Genomic DNA, 21,604 nt, shown 5'->3' with positions numbered 1-21,604 from the left:
TTTTCTCCCAGTGAAATTCGCCATGTGCTTCATAGTTGGGAAGCTTGGGTGGGGAGAACTTAGTTCCTAATTCCTATGTAGTTACTGTGGCTAAGATGAATTTTTAATAAATGCAATTCATGTGATTGGCCATATTTAGATAGAATGTTGTAGAAAGAACAGAATGCTACATGTAGAAGGAAAGTGCACATCCCAGTGGTGGAAGTACTGCTCCAAACTGCTCCAAAAAAGAAATCTTGATCTGTGCTGCTCCAAATAGTAATTTTTGTTAATAGGTAATTCTTCCAAACCTGCTCCGAAATGACACTGAGAGAATGAGAATGACTAACTTTTACTGTTTGACCAACTCTTAATAGAAACTGAAAAGAATGTGTACCATCATCCCAGTGTGCTATTAGTGTGTAGCATTATCAGCGTATCTCATTTATGCAATAAAAACTGGCATACTTGGCATATAGCTCACATGTTTTTTTTTTCTTTCAGCTTGACATGCAGGCTAGTGGGTGAAATGTGGAAATGAGCAGGATTGCTTTTATTTCATACTGATTATCTACTGCTTATTTGGCAACAGTTATATGGGGCTGTGGTTACTTCTAAAATGTGGGGCTCAGACTTCTTGGTTTGATTTGATTTCTGCAACAAATACTAGTATTTTAAATTATAGCTTATTTCACAGCACATTTTTGATAACCTGTCATTGTTTGCTTTGTCAAATTTACATTGATTGTTGTTTCTTAAATATATTTCATAATGGATAATAATATTTACGAGATTATTTGACAATGCTCCCAACTCCAATTAATCTATGGCAAATTTAGTATTTGCTCCTAAAACACCAATACCTGCTCAAGCAAGTATTCTTCCTGCTCCAGAAACACTCATGGCTGCTCCAAAGCAGTACTTTTTTGCTCCTAAGTATGCTCCAAAAAGTTAAGTCAATTCCATCACTGATATCTTCTGCTATCCGTAGTGTTGATCAGATGAAATATCATACATGCCGGCTTTTATACGTTATCGTAAAATGCCAGGTTTTTAAAGTTTATTTATAACTGTCTTATTGAATACCCTTTTTTTTGCAATTCTATTATCTAGATCTAGTTTTGGGCACTGTCAGTTGCAAAGAAATGCACATATAGTCACTGATGAACTGTTATAGCCTAGTTTTCAGAACACGTAAATTATAGAAACCAACCTACACAGCAGTGATACCATCGCATGGAATTCAAGTAAAGCACCAACTCATATTTTTGTTGTTGTCAGAAGCGTGAATGTTTGATAAATGTACTTTATTTGTGAATAAATCAATAGTTTTTAAAGGTGAACATATTTGACAGAGAGCTGTCTGGATAGGCAAAAATTTATACAAACAAAACAAACTGCTCCTGAAACATTGGGTCAGTTTTTAGTTTATAACTTCAAAATGAGAAACTATGGACTGAAAGTGGCTGGAAAGTTTGTTTCATTCGTGTAAACATTTTTGTTTATCGCTAGCATAGGTCAGTGTTGTGTTTAGAGCTCATGGTCTGTTCATAGCATCCACACAAAATCATCGCTGCAACTAGTCAAAACACATTGTTTGGACCATTATAGCAGCAAGCCATTCCAGAGAACATAAGTAACAAGAAAGGGAGATGAAAGCAAACCTTCAGTCTACGAGTCTTTAATGAGCAGTCAACAGCTATGTAAGTTGGCCATCCTCCTTCCGGAGAAAACAAATTTTAGAATTTTCACTTTGAAATAATGTTTATTGTTTATTTCTCAAGTGGGTGGTCATTATTTATACATAGAATTACAGTCCTGTGCAGAACAAAATGCAGCCCATTATTGGAGCTAGCTTAGGTTTAGAGTGCGGGTACAAAGTGTGAGCGGCATTTATTCAGTGCTGTCACATACCTGTGTGCTCCACTGTACGCCATTGCCCCACAGGATTGTGATGTCTCTTTGCCAACGGCCTGTGCAGGACTGTCGATCTGGTAATTTTCGGCCGGGTAGCTGCCCTGGCTTATGTAAAGCCCTGGGTGATTGTCAAAGCTGTATGATCTGGGGTGGCCATACCAGCATGCCTGTGGGAAGCAATGATCTCCGGGGTTTCTCTGCAAAGGCTTCTTTCCCACAAGCGTGCGGGTGGTGTGTTCAAGCATCAGCCTGCCATCCTCTTCATGGTAAGAGCTACTTTCTCGGGAAGATTTTTCTTCAGCTTTCTGGCTGTTGGTGGGTCGAGCTCAGGTCACCTCAAAGCACCTCAAAGATGACCGGCCACTTCCTTGGCAAAGCTTTATGGTGTATGAAAGCTCAAGGTGCTGACATGAGTAGAAGTGGTTGGTCTTTCTGAAAGACTGTCTAAAACAGGCATTTAAAACTCGCCTGCTACAGTCATGAAATTTAGTCCCAACAAGGGCGAGGATGGTCAAGAGAGCTTGAACAAAATGTCATCTAATAGGCCAATCAAAGATTGCCTCTTTCCCATATCCCCTATGCGGGTCACTTCTGAAGGGGATTCGTTGTCAGGTTTCAAAAACACATGGATACTAATTTCCACAGTGACTAAAATATAGATGCTGTTTCTGAAATATATAGCTTTTATTCCACGCTGATGTTTAACCCACAGTGACCACACAGGGTGCCTCACAAAAAAGAGGCTTGGGACAAGTCTCGAGCACTATTAATTGCAATAGGCAAGAAAATGATGCGAGTACTATTTAGCAAAGCCACTCACAAAACTTTATTTGCTGTGAAGCCGTGGGCTGCAAGTGAAAGGTGCGCGGGTCACGTGTTTGAGACCCATGATCGAAAAAAATGTGAAAGGTTCACAGCACTTGTTTTTGCTGTGGGTGCGTTTCATTGTACGCTAAGTTGATTGCTGTATCTAAGCTTCTGGAACAGATCGTGGGTGAAATTATAGAAGCAGACTTGATTGATAAGCTGTGTGATCAGTGCGTCAGCACTCCCGCGATAGCTCTTCTTTGCAAAGAGAAGGAGTTTCTGTGCACGAAGTGATTATGTATCTGGTGATGTGTCAGTGCTATAAATTCTGTATCTTCTCAGTAATCAATCAGTTGTAAGTCGTTTGTCTTATGGTGTTAGTCGGGTCATCTTTTGCACTGTTATTTCGCGAACTAGCCTGTTCCAGGGAAAATTGTTCCAGGGAAATTTTTTTAAGGCGTACTGAAAAATAAGTTGAAAATACTAATGATAACATTGAAATTGTACTAGGAAGACATTGTTCTAATAAACAGAGTTTATATCACGTATTCTTAAACGGTTGGCTGTATTTTTGAAAGATTGTCTGTGCACAGCAGCTACACGCCAGCACAAGCTGTGACGTTACATTCACTGCAGCGCATGCATGGTACCCATTTTTCTGTCCTCTTCTTTCCAGTTCATAGTCGCTGCTAAAATCGAGTCACTTTATCAGCAACTCTGAACTTTGACCATAATGGCTTGGTGGCAGGTGCTGGCATGTGTGGCATGTCGGTAGCATCACTACTCAGCTTGCATATGCGGTGCTCTCTCACCGCTTTGTGTTGAGACTGCAAACAGAATGAAAGCTGCTTCACTCCCTGAAGCGGCCGCATTTGCTTTAACCAATGTTTTGCCGAGTTATGTGAGATCGGACCCAAAAGGGTCGGCTGCAAGCCTTACTTCGTTTAACATTCCAATTTGTTGCTATCATATTCATTGTTTCGGCGTTGCAACAAAACTGTGATTAGTTTTGAAAAGCTAGGTAAACTATTCCTCGTAGATGCATTAAAAAAAAAAACAGTCACAGTTTTGCCAAAGGGTGAAGCAATGAATGCGATAGCAATATATTCGAATGTTTTACGAAGGCAAGCATCTTTAGGAGCAATATTAATTGTAGTAAACATGCACTTGCTAAGTAACCAAGTTTCCTGCGGCACGGCCATAGTAGTTGACCGCAACAAGGCTTTTGCGTAGTGACGGCGTTGATAAGAAGCGCCTCTCGTGGGCAGCGCATGTTGGTACTAAAAGCTATATGTTGTGTGTTGCCACTGGTGGCAGTTTGTTATATGCAGAGTGCATCTATATGTGGATGGCCGCTTTAGCTACACTTCCCGCACCGTTTTTTTATGTTGAGAGTGCAGCCTGTAGAAGTTCCTGCCTGCTGGGAGGGCAAGAGGGGCGGGCTGATCGTTGCCACAGTAGCGCAACAATCATAAGCCCCCTCCGCCCCCCTCCCCTTGTTCGCTCACAAGATAAGCAGGCGCGCAGACGACCCCCGCCGGAAAGGCGATGTTCGCTCCGCAGAAAGAGGAGACTAGCGCATCCTTCCCCTGTGTGTGTATATATATATATATATACACACACACACACACACACACACACACACACACACACACACATGAGACCTAACAGACAATAATGCCAAGGAATTTATAGGGGAAGTTATTAGAACAAATGGAATGTAAATAAAAAGAAAGAAAAGAGGGTGAAAAAATAACCGGCCGTCTTGCTGCTCACGGCTGGTTATTTTTTCACCCTGTTTTCTTTCTTTTTATTTACATTCCATTAGTTCTAATAACTTCCTCTATACATTCCTTGGCATTATTGTCTCTTAGGTCTCATTAATATTGTGTCAAAACACGGAAAAACGAGCCCTTATTCGGGTATTTAATTCAGGTATGTTAGAATCATGAGTCGTCGAAATTAATGAGTTTCACCACAAATCTGTGTTTAACGATCAAATTGTGGTTTTGGCAACACCCCGAATTTTAATTTCATCTTAAAATACTCGCACAAAAGACTTATATATATTATATGAGGGGTTTAACGTTCCAAAATCACCATATGATTATGAGAGACGCCGTAGTGGAGGGCTCCGGAAATTTGTACCACCTGGGGTTCTTTAACGTGCACCCAAATCTGAGCACACGGGCCTACAACATTTCCCCCTTCATTGGAAATGCAGCCGCCACAGCCGGGATTCGAACTCGCGACCTGCGGGTCAGCAGCCGAGTACCTTAGCCACTAGACCACCGTGGCGGGGCCGCACAAAAGACACAGTGAAGTAAAAAACGCTACAATATTCCAGAATGCCTTCTGTCAGTTATCTTTAACAATGTTAAACATGGTTAGGTATAGCAAAAGTTAGGTATGATGAAGTGTGACAGTAGAAAATCACTTGATTGCACTTATGACATTAAATTTGACAATACAATTAACTAAAGTTACAAAAACATATTAAAACAAAATATTCAGTCAATATTACAGTGAAAATAGGATTATTAATCTGCTACAGCCTTATTGCAATGCAAAAAGTTCAATTTTAAGTGACTAACTGCAGATTACACAAAAATTAAACATGACATAAAACCTTAGTGAGCATCACTACTACATTCAGAGACGTACTTTGGTGCTTATATTAAAATTCAGCCCTAAGAACAAAAAACCGCCTCTGCAGATAAGTTATGTGTCCAGCGAGACACAAAGTAAGACAATAATGCTGTCAGCTGCCCAATCAACTAAAAATAATGAAATTTTGGTGCCTACAATAAGAGGGTGTGTTTGCATAAAAAAGTTTGTGGCGGTCGTGTTTTTACATACCCCACCTTAGAAAAATTCTTCGAGCATGTCTATGCTCTGAGATATTCCACTCGGAAGTTTAATTGTGCTTTTCATGATTACGCATGCAAGGCAGTGAGGATCAGCAAAATATTACTCCCTGCTGGGACGAGAATTCAGTGCTTGCTTTCACCAGCCGGTAGTAAAAAGGTAACCATTATAATGTTAGTCTTTGGCTTTGACCCATGGTCAGATTGTGGCACCTCAGGAAGTAGTAGCTGTGTGCTAGTGCTCACTGTTGTGCATGCATGAGAATGCAAGCCACAGTTAAACTTGCCACTGGGATATCTGAGCACAGGCATGCCAGAATGCTTTGGACTAATGTAGAAATGCGACTGGTTAAAATTTTTTAATATGTGCATGGCCGCCTGCTGCAGTCACTAATAAGTTCATCATTGAATCTTATTCAATGGCACGGCTGACAGTGATAATTCTTGTTGCACATTGTGTTCCCCTGAACACTTAGCTATCTGCAAAGGTGGCTTTTACACGCACAATTTACAGCTTTTTTTTTAAAGAAAAACAAAAGGCTTAATTTTGAACATCCTGAATATGCGAGCTACTTGAATACAGCAACCAGGTGGAGGTGGCTCAGTGAAGTTCCTTTTCCATAGGAAACAGAAGATCACAGGCTGCTCTCACTGGGACGATTATACCTATAATGCCAGAAATTGGTGTGACTAAATTACTATTGTGTGCTGCCAAATTATGGTCATCAGTTTCAATTATTCTGGTTGGCTGCGCAGCTGCTGTACATTCAGTTGCCAACTTTTCTACGAGCCACCATTGATGACCGGCTTGTCCGGAATTCTTTCACACTCACTTCATACGAGGTGCATGCATAGGCTGCGATGGAAACAACAGAAAAACAATTTAGTGACATGTGTCTCTTAGAAAAAACTGAATTTGTCAGTATTTTTAAAATTATTTGCAACAATGTGTCTTAAAACAAGCAGGATGTATACAAACCAGAGATGTTACAAGCAAAACTTTTTTGATGTTTTTGGCAAACTTAGTTGCAACCTTATGAAAGAAAATGCAATTTTCACATTGCAGACGTGTTAAAACCATGCTTAAATTGCGCTCGTGCATAGTGTATTTACAGCAAATTCAGTGATACCACAACACATACATGATGGTATGCACTTTCATCAAGTATCCATTGCAGGTAACCTATATTATTAACTATGAATTTGATTTCAAATACAACTATAATAGCTTTCTTCAGGCTGCTCACACTTGGACGATTATACCTATAATGCCAGAAATTGGTGTGACTAAATTACTATTGTGTGCTGCCAAATTATGGTCATCAGTTTCAATTATTTTGGTTGGCTAAAAAGGCAGTGCCCCTCAGTGATCACAGGCTGTCTAATGAAAAACAAAACAAAAGAAGAACGTGTAAATACTAAGACACGAGGCATCCACCTTGCACCACGTACACACGATTTCAACAAAGCTTGCAAGCTTCCACAACAATCTGCGGGAACCAGAATCTTGGAAGCTATTGACCACGATTTAGCAATAAGATTTTATGAAACTGATTTTCAAATTTGTATAATTCCTTCAGTGCCAATAGCTTGAAAACGCAGTCTATATTTATTATTCTGAAATAATTACAGTGTCCAATTTTCCATTTTAACAGCAATACGTGCATGACTTATGCATGCTTACTATGATTTATAACATTATCGCGAGTGTTGAGTGATAAATAAAATATTCATTCTACACATACCACACATCCCGTTAACATCTGCAGCGCATGCCTAAAGAGTTTACTTTATCCAATATACTGTTAAGCTTGTCATTAATCAGAAAATGTCATTGGACATGGTGCTCTAAACTATTTTTAATGTTTGTACACGTAGAAGGATTTAGCAAAGTTTCAACACCAAGGTTGGGCAAGGTGCATAGAATATTTAATAAACCAAAACAAAATCCAAACATAGTGGAAATAAGCAGAGTAATATTGATGGAGCTCGAACCCGTGGACTAATGACTGAATGACTAATGACTGACTCGCACAGTAAAGTACAGCAATTCGGCCACATTTAGCCATAAAATATTCGTTCGAAAATACAGTTCAAGGTAAACAAATCGCTATAAATGCACGGATTCAGGCCACATGAGGCAACCTATGTTGCTGGTGTTTACCATAAGTTCGAGTTTTACTAAACGAGCTGCATGAACACTTAAGCGTAGTGATACCTTCGCGAGCTATACCTAAGACGATGCAACACGCTACACATGAACACGCATCAACTCGAGTATCACGGTAGTTTATAAAGACGCGTGTCAGTGCGGATGCATACACCGGCATACATTTGGCGACCCGCAAGGAAAAACATCTCTGATAGTAGTCATAACGTATATCGATACTGTAGCTGTTTAAAATGGAATGTACAGCAGATGAAACTGCCTTAGACAGACTTACGTGCCTTAGGCATGATCAATGCCTACAGCTAACAAACGCCCCAGAATTATTAAACAAAAATAGTGTTCACTCGCGAGCAGGGCCCCCCTACAACACCAGTGCCGACACAGGCGACCACCGCCACAACTCTGCTAAAATATGCTGTATGTTTCACACTCCACATGAAAAAAAAAAAAAAAAAAACTTGTTCGTGCTTAACTTTGCACAACTTTGCCTTTACACTGCTGAAATACTGCAGAAAAACTGGGTAGCCATGTAAACAAAAGCTCACTTATCGTGCACATGGTAGGAAAAACTTGGTGAACGCGGTGATAACAAAGCACGACAGCAGCAATGTGGTACATACCTGGCGAGTGCTCCACGATACGAAGCCAGGCGTCCTCGCTTAAGTGTAGCGCATCTTCGTAATCAGCAGCACTGACAGAACACAAAACACAAACACAAAGCGCAAGCACAGTTAAAACACGAGAGAAATCGACTCAAACCCGATGCTTGGTTAGCGCGTTCCTTCACGTCTCTCGCTGCAAAGCTCTTTTTCTCTGATCTTTTTTGGTTACCACCGACGCTAAAGGATGTGCTCCGCATGTGCTCCGTTTTCCACTGTCATTCGGAGGTCCAGGCAACTCATCATTCCTGTCATTGGTTTCTCTTGGCTCACCAAGTAGCCCAGAACATTTTGAGCCCACCTCGACACCTATGAGTGCGACATCGATAATTTTTTCGCCAGTTTAAATCTTGGGACGAGCGGCAGCCTGAGACGCACATTGCGTTCCTTAGCGATGTGTCACGCGTATATGCTGATGCCTGGTTCGCTCGTCGGGCGTTGCGAAATGAACCATAGAGGCTGATGGTACCTAACGAAACTCCCACTTCATTATCATAAAAATCACAAAACAAAACAACAACAAAACATGCACGCATTGAAAAAAAAGGAAAAGAAAATGTCTTAATCACGCGCGTTTCAACGTCCGATAACGTTTGCATTTTCTAGTTCTCGCGCTTACAATTGTGGCGTGGCCTCCGGTCCGCTGGGAGTCCCTCTCAAGCGTGATGACACGCAATATCGTTGCTCAACGGTGGCGACGATGTTGAAGAACCACTACAGCAATAGCTCCAGTGGTTTCTCGCCGAGGCAGGTGCTCGGGTGGGATACACTGCAGACCAGGGTCGGCGGTGGTTCCGGGGCTGCTCGCCGAGGTCGGTGCTCGGGCAGGAAACTGCAGCCCAGGATCAGCGGTTGCTCTGTGAGCTGCTCGCCGAGTCAGGTGCTCGGGCGAAAGCCTGGGGCGAGACCCAGTCCGAACTGCCGCAGCCCTTGGCCCCTTGAACGCCACGTCAAGGCTCTCACGTTCCTCACTCGCCCCACGCCCTCTTGTTCCTATCTCGCGTCCCCGCGCGCTCCTTTTTTTCGTTTTCTTCTCCCTCATTCCAATGTTTAAATTACCTATTCAAGACAACTCCTTTCTCTTCTTCTTTTTTTCATCTTGTCATTCTTGACACCATGGCGCATCTCCCGCCGGTGAGGTGTCAGCCTTCGATAGTGGCTGAACGGAGAACAGTAGCGTTTCTGCTTTTTCAATGACCACCGATCCGATAAGCTATTGTATGCGTTCCTGCCTATTATGCAAGTCTGTGTAATTATTTAGCCTTTTTGTTGCGTACACGCCGAATGCGCGTACAGTTTCGCCATAGAGAATTCTATTGACCCACCAGGGAAAGTTACCGAGAATGCTGTGAACACGGCTGCTGCAGCAGCTAAGGACACGACTTCGCCTGCGCCCACCAATGATGACACAACATCCTCCTCCAATGACGATGGCTCTGCTTGGGTGCTGGTGCAGAAGAAACGATGCACACAAGCTAATCTGTCGGTTTCTCAGCCAAAGCAAGGAACTCAAAGAAATGAACTACAAGGCAACATCACTCAACGTAAGCCAACAAGATCGCGGCCACCACCCTTGCCTCTCCACGACTACACAGCCATCCTACGCCCACTGGAAGGCCTACGCTTGGACAAATGGACCCGCCCCACACTGATGCGGGCTATTGGAGTTGCCGCAAGCCTACCTCCTGCCGAAGTTGACTGGCTAGTTTTCCGTTTGCGCCCTGAACAAAACATCGCTGTTGTAAGCCCACTACATGAGCACATCGCCCTAAACCTCTACAGTGTCCAGCACCGTCGCCGGGGCGAGCATACCTATCCTGTGTCCTTTTACATTGCTGTTCCCGACAATTTGTGTAAAGGCATTATCTATGGCGTCGACCCGGAAACGAGCCCCTCAGAACTTATGGATCATCTCGTTAAACCTGGCCACATCGTTCGGCAGGCAAGAATGATGGGTAAAACGAGCATGGCCCTCATTAACTTCGAAGGACTACAGGTGCCACGATACATACGCTATTACGCCACTCAATACCGGTGCTACGTGCGTCGCCCCCGCAAGCAAGTTTGCGAGGTTTGTCTCCAGTTCGGACATCGTTCTGACAACTGCCCTACATCAACTTGCGTCGCATGCAAGATGTGCGGCCTTGAGAACGCGACACTGGGGCACTCATGCTCGCCGAAGTGCCGTTCATGCTGAGGAGATTACTCCACCACTAACAGCGGCTGTCCTCCCTGCGTTCGGCCTCCCTTCAACAAGCAACGGGTCCGGAAGGCACTTCAGCAGGAACAGCAACAGAATAGCGACATGTAGAGCATCACCCTGCGCCATCATCGTCGTCACAGGGCGACTTGTCAGCAGGAGATTCAACTCTGGAAAGGAAATCCAGGTCACGGTCATGGTCCAGGCGGGGGTCACGGAGCAAGACCTCCTCTTGTTCCCACTCCTGGACGGGCTCACAACCACCACCTGTAAAGTGGGCGACCACTTTGGAAGATGTTGCACCACTGCCGACGAACCTGTCTTTTCTTCAGTCGACAGACAGCAACTAGCCAAACAAGGATCTAAGAGCCGGAGCCAAGGAACGCCCGGAAAAACCTCGGGAGGTAAGCTGGGCGAAGGGGCCTCCTCTGCTCTCACATTCCTTCGCTGTCCCGTCCCCAACCTTAGCTCCACCTTCACACATGACACATGATTCAGACCCGAATGCGTTCAATCAGCTTCGTGCAGAAATGGAGGTCAAATGGCGGGATCTAGATGCTCGACTTCGACGCAAGATAGAGACCACGTGTGCTACTATTAGGCAAGAGTTCCACGATATGCTCAATCAGGCAGTGTCTGCACTGCAGGACACACTGAACAACACAGTAACGACACTCCGACTTTTAATCAGTAGCAGTATCTCCACTCTGTCTACCGAAATACAGCAACAAACTGAGCAAAACATGCAACAAATGCGCCAGGAGTTCACCCCTGCTCTAACACTCGCACCAAACACAAAGCGCTCCAATCCATACACACGCCCTGCGTCTCTTGGGAGTGAAGATGGCGACACGTAACCTGGATCATCTTGTGGTTTGGCAATGAAACTGCAGGGGGTTCCACCGCAAGCTGGGCCCTCTGCAGCAGTACATTGCCATGACCTCAATGGCTCCTGATGTCATACTCCTTCAGGAGCCCAACTGCACCTCCTCTCTTGCAGGTTTCGAAGCGTACGATAGCGATTCGGGTCTCATAGGGGCACGTGTGTCTAACCGTCTCACAGGAGGCCTACATTCTGTCACCACTGACATTCCCCATGAAATTATAGAAGTAATCACACACACCAAACGCAGCAAAAGTCTTTTCATTCTAAATGTTTACAGTTCCCCTCGTTTCCGCACACACAATTTTCATTATCTATTTACAGAATTTAGTAAGTTTGGTAATACGTTGTTGATCTGCAAAGATTTTAATGCAGCACACTTGGTTTAGGGATATCCTAAGAACACTGGAAAAAGAACACAATTGTGGGATAGTATATGCAATATGCGCTTCACGTTGCTCACTGATCCCACACAACCAGGCCGCACCATGAATAGCGTCTCACAAGATACGTGTCCCAATCTCATGATGATTCACGGTACTGGCGCAGTTATCTCAAGTGGGCCTTTAGATGAAACTCTTGGGAGTGACCACCAGATCATCGCAACCGCCCTTCCTCTTGCCAGTTCGCGCCGGCTTGAACGTAGAGTTCGTATAACGAACTGGGATAAATTTTGAGAGCTACGGACTGCCATTCCAGAAGTAGATGGCTACGACGACTGGCTCGCGGCCCTTACGGCTGACATCGATGCCATCACGCAGTCGATCACCACTACGCCCATCAGTCCCGACATCGACCCGCACCTGCTCCACTTGTGGGACGCTAGAAGGGGACTGACAAAGCGTTGGAAGCGTGAGCACCTAAATCGTAAACTGAAACTTCGGATTGCGTGTATCTTGGGACAAGCCCAGGATACGTCCAGACTCTCACAAGAAACAACTGGGGGAGATTTCGTAATCGTCTTGCCGGCACCCTTAGTACTGCTAAGACATGGAACATCCTCTGAGCCCTTGTATACCCATAGGGCACGAAGACGCAGACTGAAAAACGATTGCATGTCCTCACTCATTCATTTAGAGACTCTCCTGATAATCTCCTGCACGAATTGAAAGCACGTTATATCCCTCCTGGAGCGAGTCCCCAGTATCACCCATACCCATACGACACAGATTCGCCCAGTGCGCTATGTGCTGAAATTACAATTCAAGAGGTCCGCTCCATGTTAGAAGATATCCGCAAGAATTCAGCGCCGTGTACTGACCACATCTGGTGAACGATCCTTCGAAATCTCAACGATGCAGATCTTAGGCACCTGGTGGACATGTTTAACAAGCATTGGTGGAACAGCACGCTACCCCAAGTATGGTGACATGCGGAAATTTCTCTCATTTTTAAACCGGGGAAACCCATCTCCGTCGAAAATTTACGACCGATTTTCCTTACTTCATGTATTGGCAAGCTCATGGAACATGTTGTCCTGCGGCCTTTGCAGTCATTTCTCGAGAGCCAGCCTTTCTTCTCGCATACGCAGTTCGACTTTCGCTCGCACTTATCCACGCAAGATGTGTTGCTCCAGTTGAAGGAGCAAGTCTTGGGTCCATCACGAGGTGTCCAAACCCGCGCTTTGCTTGCGCTGGACCTTAAGTCGGCCTTTGACAATGTGGAGCACAACCTCATTCTCAGCAACCTCGCTGATTTTGAATCATGCTGTGGCGTTAGCGTTGCTATGTCAGAGCCTTTCTTCGTAATTGGTATAGGCCTGCATCACTCAGGCATCATCCACCTCCCAGGCAAAGGCACTCCTCAGATAGCTGTGATTTTGCCAGCATTATTTAATATCGCTATGTCAGGTCTCCCTAAACAATTTGACCAAATTGAGGACCTGCACCATGCCATTTATGCCGATGATATCACGTTGTGGACGTTTTGGGGTTCCGACGGCGAAATTCAAGACCGGTTTCAACAAGCAATAAAGGTCGTGTCAGACTATGCTCGACGGGTTGGCCTCACTTGTGCTCCAAGCAAGTCTGAGCTTCTTGTCTTTCACGACCGCCGTAAAAATCACCCACCCCACATCAATGTACTCGTTGAAGGAACACCTATCCCGCAGGTAGAGCGAGCACGTATCCTTGGACTTTATGTTGAAGCAGATGGCAGGGCACGACACACCATCTTCATTCTCTCCCGCCAGACGGAGAAGATCATCGCCATGTTCTGACGCGTAAGTAATAGATCCTCGGGACTTGGGGAGCCGGACATGCTTCGACTAGTGGATGCGTGCATTATAAGCCGCTTCAGTTATTACCTTCCATTTCACCGGCTCTCGCAGGGACGTCAACGGGTAGACATACTCATCTGTAAGACTATCAAGGTCACTCTGGGCGTCCGCTCTATACTTTTACGCAGCGCCTTTTGTTTCTAGGAGTGCACAGTACCCTCAGTGAAGTACTCGAGGCCCAGTGGATTAGTCAGCGCCAACCCCTTCTTCTCACACCAACGGGTAGACACGTACTCCACCACCTGGGTCACCCAGTCCCCCCTGAACCTCCGGAAACGCAGGGTACTTCCGTGCCACTCGAATTAGCTCAAGCGCTTCGCGTACATCCTCTGCCACGCAACATGCACTCTGAGCGTAACATCGGTCGGCGGCGGACGCGGGTGAGATACCTGAATCGCACGCTCAGTGACGTTGAGGACAATAGGGTCTACTACACGCACGCGGCTCGCATGACAAACGGAAACACAGGGGTGGTCGCTTGCGACACTCATGAGATCGTAAGTGTGGCCTCAATGTCTTACCCATCTTCAGCCACAAATTCGGGCGAGATCCTAGCGGTACTTTGGCTACACAGCTCACCTTGTGCCTCCCCGGAGAAACATACTACATACTAACCGATTCGCAAGCGGCATGTCGGGCTTTTCTAACAGGTGAGGGCATTCCCAAAAGCTCACATTCTATTCTCTTACGCACATCCAAAATTTCTTCACACAACAGCCACATCATAAACCTGCTCTGGACTTGTGGTCATGCCTCACTGTCGAGTAATGAGCGCGCTCATGCGGTGGCTTGAGAACTCACCCTCCGAGCAGCCCTGCGCAGTGAGGCGGCCAACACAGAGCCAGGTTCCCCACTTCTCACATATCACGAAGTTACACAACATTACATACGCCAATGACAGCAATACCAACTCCCACCAGACTCCACACGCGAGGAGGCTGTCGCACTTCGCCAACTGCAGACCCGATCTTTTCCAAATTTCCACTTCATGAATAAAATATACCCGACTCGTTATACTGATGCCTGTCCAGGCTGTGGCGCTATCCCCACAACTTTTCACGTTACTGTAGAGTGCTCCGCCGCCTACTTCCCTCCCCTGCCTCCATTTCATCGGTCCACCCGTACCCCAGAGCAGTGGGAAGGCACCCTTCGTGACGGCGCCCCCGTGGTCTGCCGGGCTCTCATTCTCAGGGCCTGGATTGTTGCAGAGGTTACCATATGAGTCCTGGAATAGGGACCCTCCCTGTTTTCCTTGAATTTTCATAATAAAATGTTTTCATCATTGTCATCATCAAACCCAACCCTTCGAGAAGCGGGTTAGACAGCGGATGACATGTTGAAACAAGTAAAATTATTCTACTCACGCAGACACACACCGCATATTAATTTCTTAATGCTGAATAGAGAGCTTTGTTATTACATCTAAATAGGTAAAAAATATGGAAATTATATACTGCACAAATATGTAAAGCGAATATTATTTTGCTTTAAAAAAAAGAAAGAAACGTAGAAACACCCTGCATATATGGCATGGATAATCGAGACTTCATCCGCGAATTCTACCAAAAGTTCTATAAAATACCGTTTAGTAAAAGTTTTGAAAAAGACTTCTTGTACAGAACATTTTCTCAACGTTTTCTAAAGAACTTCCTGTGAAACTCGTTCATTCAACGTCACATAATATACCTAGATGCCCGCATACTTTTCTAGTCATTTCGAGAAGTTTTTATGACATTTCGTGTTTCTTGGGCAGGAGACAACAATATGTATTGATGTTATCATCATCACATATCTGTCAAGTCTCCCGCATTGTCCAAGAGACTCCCAGATTTTGACCTTTTGTATGGTTGCCATGAAAATTTTCAGGAAAGCGAAATTTGTGTGCGAGATTTGGCCACATTGACAAAAATGCAGGTCAGTTCGTTCCAGGCTTTTGCAAGCCCACCGCATTTTATATTAAACGAATTTCAGAGGCGTTCATCTAAACATACAGTAGAGTCTCAGTGATGTGAAATCACAGCAGATACGAATATATGAAATTTCCCTGCCAAATTCATGTGTCTATTGGGCTAAAATTCGAATGTTTCGAACACTTTTCCTAATTGCGGCGTTTGATAATAATGTTAATATCGAAGCCGTTAAACGAATGCCGATCGAGAATAGCAAGCTAGAAGCTTTGAAAGTGTGCGTGCGACTAGCGCACGCACTGTCTTCTACAGTGCGTGTGGTTTTTGTTGCCACAATAGCTGTGAACAAAACCGCGATCGTTCTACACGACCATCTATGGCGACGACGTTACTGACAGTACTCTGAAAGTGTGTGCGCGGCCAACACTCGACCATTCAAGGCAACGCTGCTTTCCGCGAACTATGTGGACAAAACCGTGGCATTAGCGATTATAGATAGCATGAAACGATTTAGTTTTGAAGGCACGTGTATTGAAAACAAAAATACCATTTGCCGCAACCGTCGCGTACAAAACCGAGGTTGCGGCAATGTGATAGTGATCTACGAGCTCCGAGGTCACGTGTCTGACGCAGCAGTAGATTAAAAGGGGTAAAGACGTAAAAAAGGCTAGAAGTATTTTCGCGTTTCTGTCCAAAGAATCTAGTAGCAAGCAAAGCCAAAGCATTGACCCGCGCTTTCGTGGCAGCCAGTTGTGCCGTCTCGTCTGTTCACGTGTGAAGACATACACGAGTTGTTTTGATGGAAATTGATTTTTTGCTAGTTGTTTTGATGACACGAAATTTAGGGAGCATTTGTACTTTGAGACTTTCACATTAGTGGAATGGGAAACCCTGCCCTTGTGTGTTCGGGCCACTCCAAGTCGTCATGAGACTCCAACACCAATGTTTCCTCTTGCGTTTGGGACCCCCCCCCCCCCCAAATTATCTTGTTTTTTGCAATGTTTTTTGTTTTTTTTTTATTTTTACGCTAAAAATGGGGGGAAATAATTCAGCCCTTCTATTTGACTCATGTTGGCAAAACAGGATAGTGCTTGTCCCTAAAGGCAAATCCATCACAGCTACAAATTAAAAAAAAAAAGTCAGTAACCCTGCCCCTATTTTCCACTCGGGCCAGTTTTAAGAATTTTTCTGTTGCCAGGATAAAAAGTATGCATACTTTTAACATGACTGATGATGATCTACATTTCCTGGAAGGTCAGGGTAGATGATAAGAGCAGTATTGTAGAAGAGGCTAGTCGAGTGTCTGGCTGCTTTGGGAAAGAGCGATGTAGCCAATGTTTGGTGGAAGCGTGTGGAGAAGCAACCTATACTAGTACATGACCAGTGCAATCGAATATGCAAAAGGCTGGTTTAATGTAGAGGCTCAAGGTTAGGGGTAGTATAAAAGAACATTGCAAAAACTATAAATTGCGTGGTTGCCAGTATTTTTGTGTCAATAAAGGTACATTTTGACACCATATTCATTGTCTCTGATGTTTATTTTTATGCTGTATCAGCTACAATTTGCTTCCGTAAATCAGCAATGTGAGCGCCACTAGAGAGTATTTCCATTGTCGCTGTCGCTGAAAACCTTCTTAGTGTATCTTAGCAAACTCACATACAATGGGGAAATGGTATTAATGTTGCCTTCAGCTCATCATTGCCTGTGCTGCAACATAGAAGTTGGAATTACACAACCATGTTCAAGATGGCTTTCAAGATGCTGGGGAAATGCATACCTAACTGCTTTAGCACATTTAATGTCCATGAACTGCATTAAGAAGAAGGAGGGAAGAAAAAAGTATTTCATTGATCTCTTTCTTCTTGTTATATTCAATCTTAGACCAAGTGAGACAAAATGATAGCTATTAATCCTGTGGTGTCTACTTCACACCATACCAAATATCTACTCAGTGACATATAAAGAGAAAACAAAAGAAAACTGGGCGCTCATGCTTTCCAGAAAACTTGATTTCTTCTCAAAGAGGGACGAAGGTTGCGTGCTTGCGTGTGAGTTGTGCTGACATGCAATCTGCACAGCCTTAATGATAATTCGGGGACAACCATCTTGTACAGTGTTACTGTGTCCTCAAAGAGAGGTGTAGAGTTGTATGAAGTACAATGGTGGGAAAGAAACCCATCTTTTCTTTTCTAATATTGTTAGCAGGTTCTCTTAGTCAGTCGTTTAGACACTTTCCAGTCTGCCTGATGTAACATGCACCACAGGAGAGAGGAAGCTTGTGTATAACTCCCTATGAGCATTGCACATACCTGGTCCTATGATTCACTTTGTATGCGGAAGAGAAATTTTTCTTGGGGGGCTCCATGATATCGTACCACTGATTAATTTGAATGGGACAAAAAACAGTGGGAAGTTAGTGCTCGTCTTCGTGGGCCTCTTTGTCCTAGTCCTCAGCTAGTGCTATGGGAATGATCTGCAGCAGAGAGGCAGGTGAAGAAGGATGATGAGACATGCATTACCAAAACCAACTGCTTTATTCGATGGCCCCCACACTTGCCTCCTCACACCTACGTCAACGTCATCCTCGTTGCTGCGTCGGCACGGCAGCACGCGACAGGGCCCCTCCGCCGTGTATACTGGAGTCGTCGAAAATTGTCCATTAGATAGTCCTGGTCGAGAAGGCGGAGTGGCAAAAGGCTGCTAAATTATTCTCGGGAAGTAAGGGCTTGGAGCGGCGCAGAGGACGGGTAGAGCACATGGGAGTTTTTTCAGTAGTTGGTTGAGGCTCTTTCATGTTGCACGTTAGGTGACTTCTTTCAAAAGTGGTCAGACTGCAACGTCGGAACTTTGTCGGGGTGAACCGTTGGGTGAGCACATGAACACACCAATCGGGTGTGGATCTGTTCGAGCGTGTGGCGATCGGACACGGCTTGTTTTGAAATGTGTCACGTCGATTGAAGCACAGGCAAGAGGGCTGACAGAGCGAAAAAACGCTGCTGCTCTTGATCCACATTGACTCGAAACAGCATGTTGTTCATGACCAGTAGGCTGGAGCATCGCGGCAGTGGTTGAGGGCAGTGTTTGGTGTTCCTCGATTCCAAAAAGCTGTTAAGCTGCATGAAGCTTTTGTGAGAACATGGGTGGATGTGGTGACGTGTCAGTCAGAACTGGCTGACCATACATTGGACGTTGTGCCGCGTTACCAGCGGTTGGCTCCTTGGGCAATGTTTCTGATAGGCCTGGTATTCGAAGTGACCGATGGCTAGGTATGCCGTTTGTGCACCTGAAGAAAAGGACTTCCTTGTTTCTGCCAGTTCTTGTACTGCCCCTGGCACTGATACATTAGGTGATGTCATTGCTGTATGACTGAGTTAAGCTGGTAGAGCACTGGCGTCTGAGGACAATGGTGTCCGTGTGCCTGACGGAGAGAGATGTGTAGCTTCAGTGAGTTCTTGTGCGGCCGCTGGCATTGGCGTATTACATGTTGATGTCAGTGCTACTTGACTCAAAGCATGGCGACTCAGAGTATGCATCAGTCCACGTGCACTCACATTAGCAGTGGCAGGTGTCGCAGACAAAACGTCTGGCGGGAGGTGACACTTGTTTGTGGCACGTGATGGGCACAGCGTCATCTTGGATGTCGCATCGAAAGCAATGCCTTGTGATGACTGTGTGGTGATCTGCAAATTCGTTTATGTTGTAGTAAAAAACCCGGCGGAATGGGACTTGACTTTGATTTGCCTTGTTGGAATTGTGGGATTATGACGGCCTGGGGTTCGAAACCCACGTTTAGTGAAGCAGGGAGCAAGCGACGTCGCACTGCCATTTGTGGTAGGGCTAGCACGAAACCTTGGAGTCAGTTGTATATCTGCGGCCTAGGAGGAGGCGTGGTGCATTGCAGAGAAGGAGGAAGCATGGTTACCGGGATGGCGTACCTTTCCTCCTGCGAGACGATGTTGCGCAGGTAAAAACCAGCCTCCATTTTGAAGAGCCAGATAGCTGGCTTCTGGGCCAGGATTCGGGAAATTCCGACGGTGACAGGATGCAGGGCGCCGTGGTTTCATCTGGTCTTGCTGATAGGCGGGTCAGAGGTTTGTTGGCTTGATGCGAGCGTCCAATGAAAGTTTCTGGAATGTTATTCCGTAACACAGTGTCACCACTGTAGCGGAGAGGCAGACGAAGAAGGATGCTGCTACATGCGTCACCAAAACCAACTACTTTATTGATGGCCCGCGTGCTTGCCTCCTCGGGCCTACGTCAGCTTCATCCTTGTCGCTGCGTTGGCTGGCAGCACGCGACAGATTTCTATTCCTCCATTACAGCAGTTTATTACAATGAGAAGCAAGTGAAGCAGTTATCACTTGTGCTGCTACCAGCAATAGTTGTGTTATTGCACAGCCACCAGTATTGATGCTGCTCTGTCATCTATTAAGAGACAGCACATCTTACCAAATGCAATGGTCGTTTGCATGCAAAAGGTTAGGGAGCACTGGAATTACGGCACACAAGAGGGCATGTCGCATGGTAACTGTATTTTGCGGGCTATTTCAGTAAGCAGAAAAACTGTAATACTTAGTACACATAGAAAGTGAAAGACGTGCCTAATTTGATGTTTTGTAAACTTATGTACAGCTTTCTCAGCGGTGGTCCTACTGCACAAATTGCACCATGTTGCTGCAGTACCACATACCTGCGCCTTACTGCGAACATTCGAATACAGCTTGTGCCAACTACACCAAAGTTCACTACTCCATCTGTTTGCATGGCATCAGATTGTTTATGGTGCAAAAATATTCTTGGTCTGGCCACAAACACAGCTAGAGCCTTTTTCATAATTCTGCTAATGACCTCTTTTCACTCTATCCCACCATCCCAGCGATTAGCTTTTTGTCATTATATTCAGCCTAAGCAAAGTCTCTGCGCTTAAAAATTCTTCTCTGTTGTTGAAAGTTTAGCATGCTGTCAACAGCTTGTCTTATTTTTTAAGGGACTGGTGACATGTAAAAAAGTTATTTAATTTTGTTTCTAAGACACTCCTCTTACTGTAATCTAGCCACTGCAACCAAGCAGCAACAGCTGTCAGCACTGTGAGCTGTGAATGGTGTCTTCACGCAAATGAAGATTCAGCTGTGAAAAAAGTTTGATATATTTTGCGAAAGAAGCGAATGTCTTTCAATTGTGCTGTGCAACATTTTTCTTTATGCGCAGTGTTAATCTAAACCTAAGTTCCTACATAAGAGCGTGTCAAGCACTGCTGCTAACGCCCGTCCATGTGTTCGTTGCGCATATTGATTGCGAAACTGACGTAACGCTGGAGAACGCTAGTACTCATAGTGTGAGGTCTCACAGGGGAGAGCACCTTGCTCTTGGAGTGAACGGACACAGTACACATGGTCGGAACAAACCAAACAACGCACATATATTTAACTACTTTTAAAACCATGATATGGGCAGCCGAATTAATATACACATCAATTGTGATCAACACGCTAAACAACCTTACACAATATTTTACAACACTCTACAACATAACAAACACAATGCTGCGTCGCCAACGCCTGACTCACCATGAGAGCCCCCGGCAGACGAACCGCGGTGCCGTGCACCGGGGACGCACCTCGAGAAGAAACCGTTCGAGCCAACCGCCACACGCAAAAGAGACCCGCTTCTCTCTCCTGTGACGCCACGCAGGCTTACTGCCAGGCGTCACTGCCGGCATTGCTGCTCTAACCTTGATGATGATGGTGGTGATACAGGCTCACGAGCACAACGCCACCAACCGCTCGACAGTTGCGATCCCCAAATGTGGCCTACATGCGAGACACATGCACCACGAGGCACAAACAATTATACAGGGGGTGTCAGCACCCCCACAGTAGAAAATAGATATGACAAATGAAATAAATAGATATGACAAAATAGATATGAAAAAAATA

The 21,604-nt window shown here is 45.0% G+C and overlaps 1 protein-coding gene across 2 annotated transcripts in view; it reads left to right on the top strand.

Moving 5' to 3' along the window:
* The window catches only part of Megf8 (multiple EGF like domains 8), a 249,501-nt gene that overhangs the window by 27,046 nt on the left and 200,851 nt on the right, over nucleotides 1–21,604 (top strand). For both annotated transcript variants that reach the window (XM_037413740.2, XM_075879436.1), the window contains exon 7: nucleotides 1,961–2,162. In XM_037413740.2, the coding sequence (XP_037269637.1) occupies nucleotides 1,961–2,162 (202 nt within the window). The remainder of the gene's footprint in view (nucleotides 1–1,960; nucleotides 2,163–21,604) is intronic.

This window comes from Rhipicephalus microplus, chromosome X (genome assembly GCF_043290135.1).
Source record: "Rhipicephalus microplus isolate Deutch F79 chromosome X, USDA_Rmic, whole genome shotgun sequence".
NCBI classification, from domain to species: domain Eukaryota; kingdom Metazoa; phylum Arthropoda; class Arachnida; order Ixodida; family Ixodidae; genus Rhipicephalus; species Rhipicephalus microplus.
This window is presented reverse-complemented; position numbering and strand designations above follow the sequence as displayed.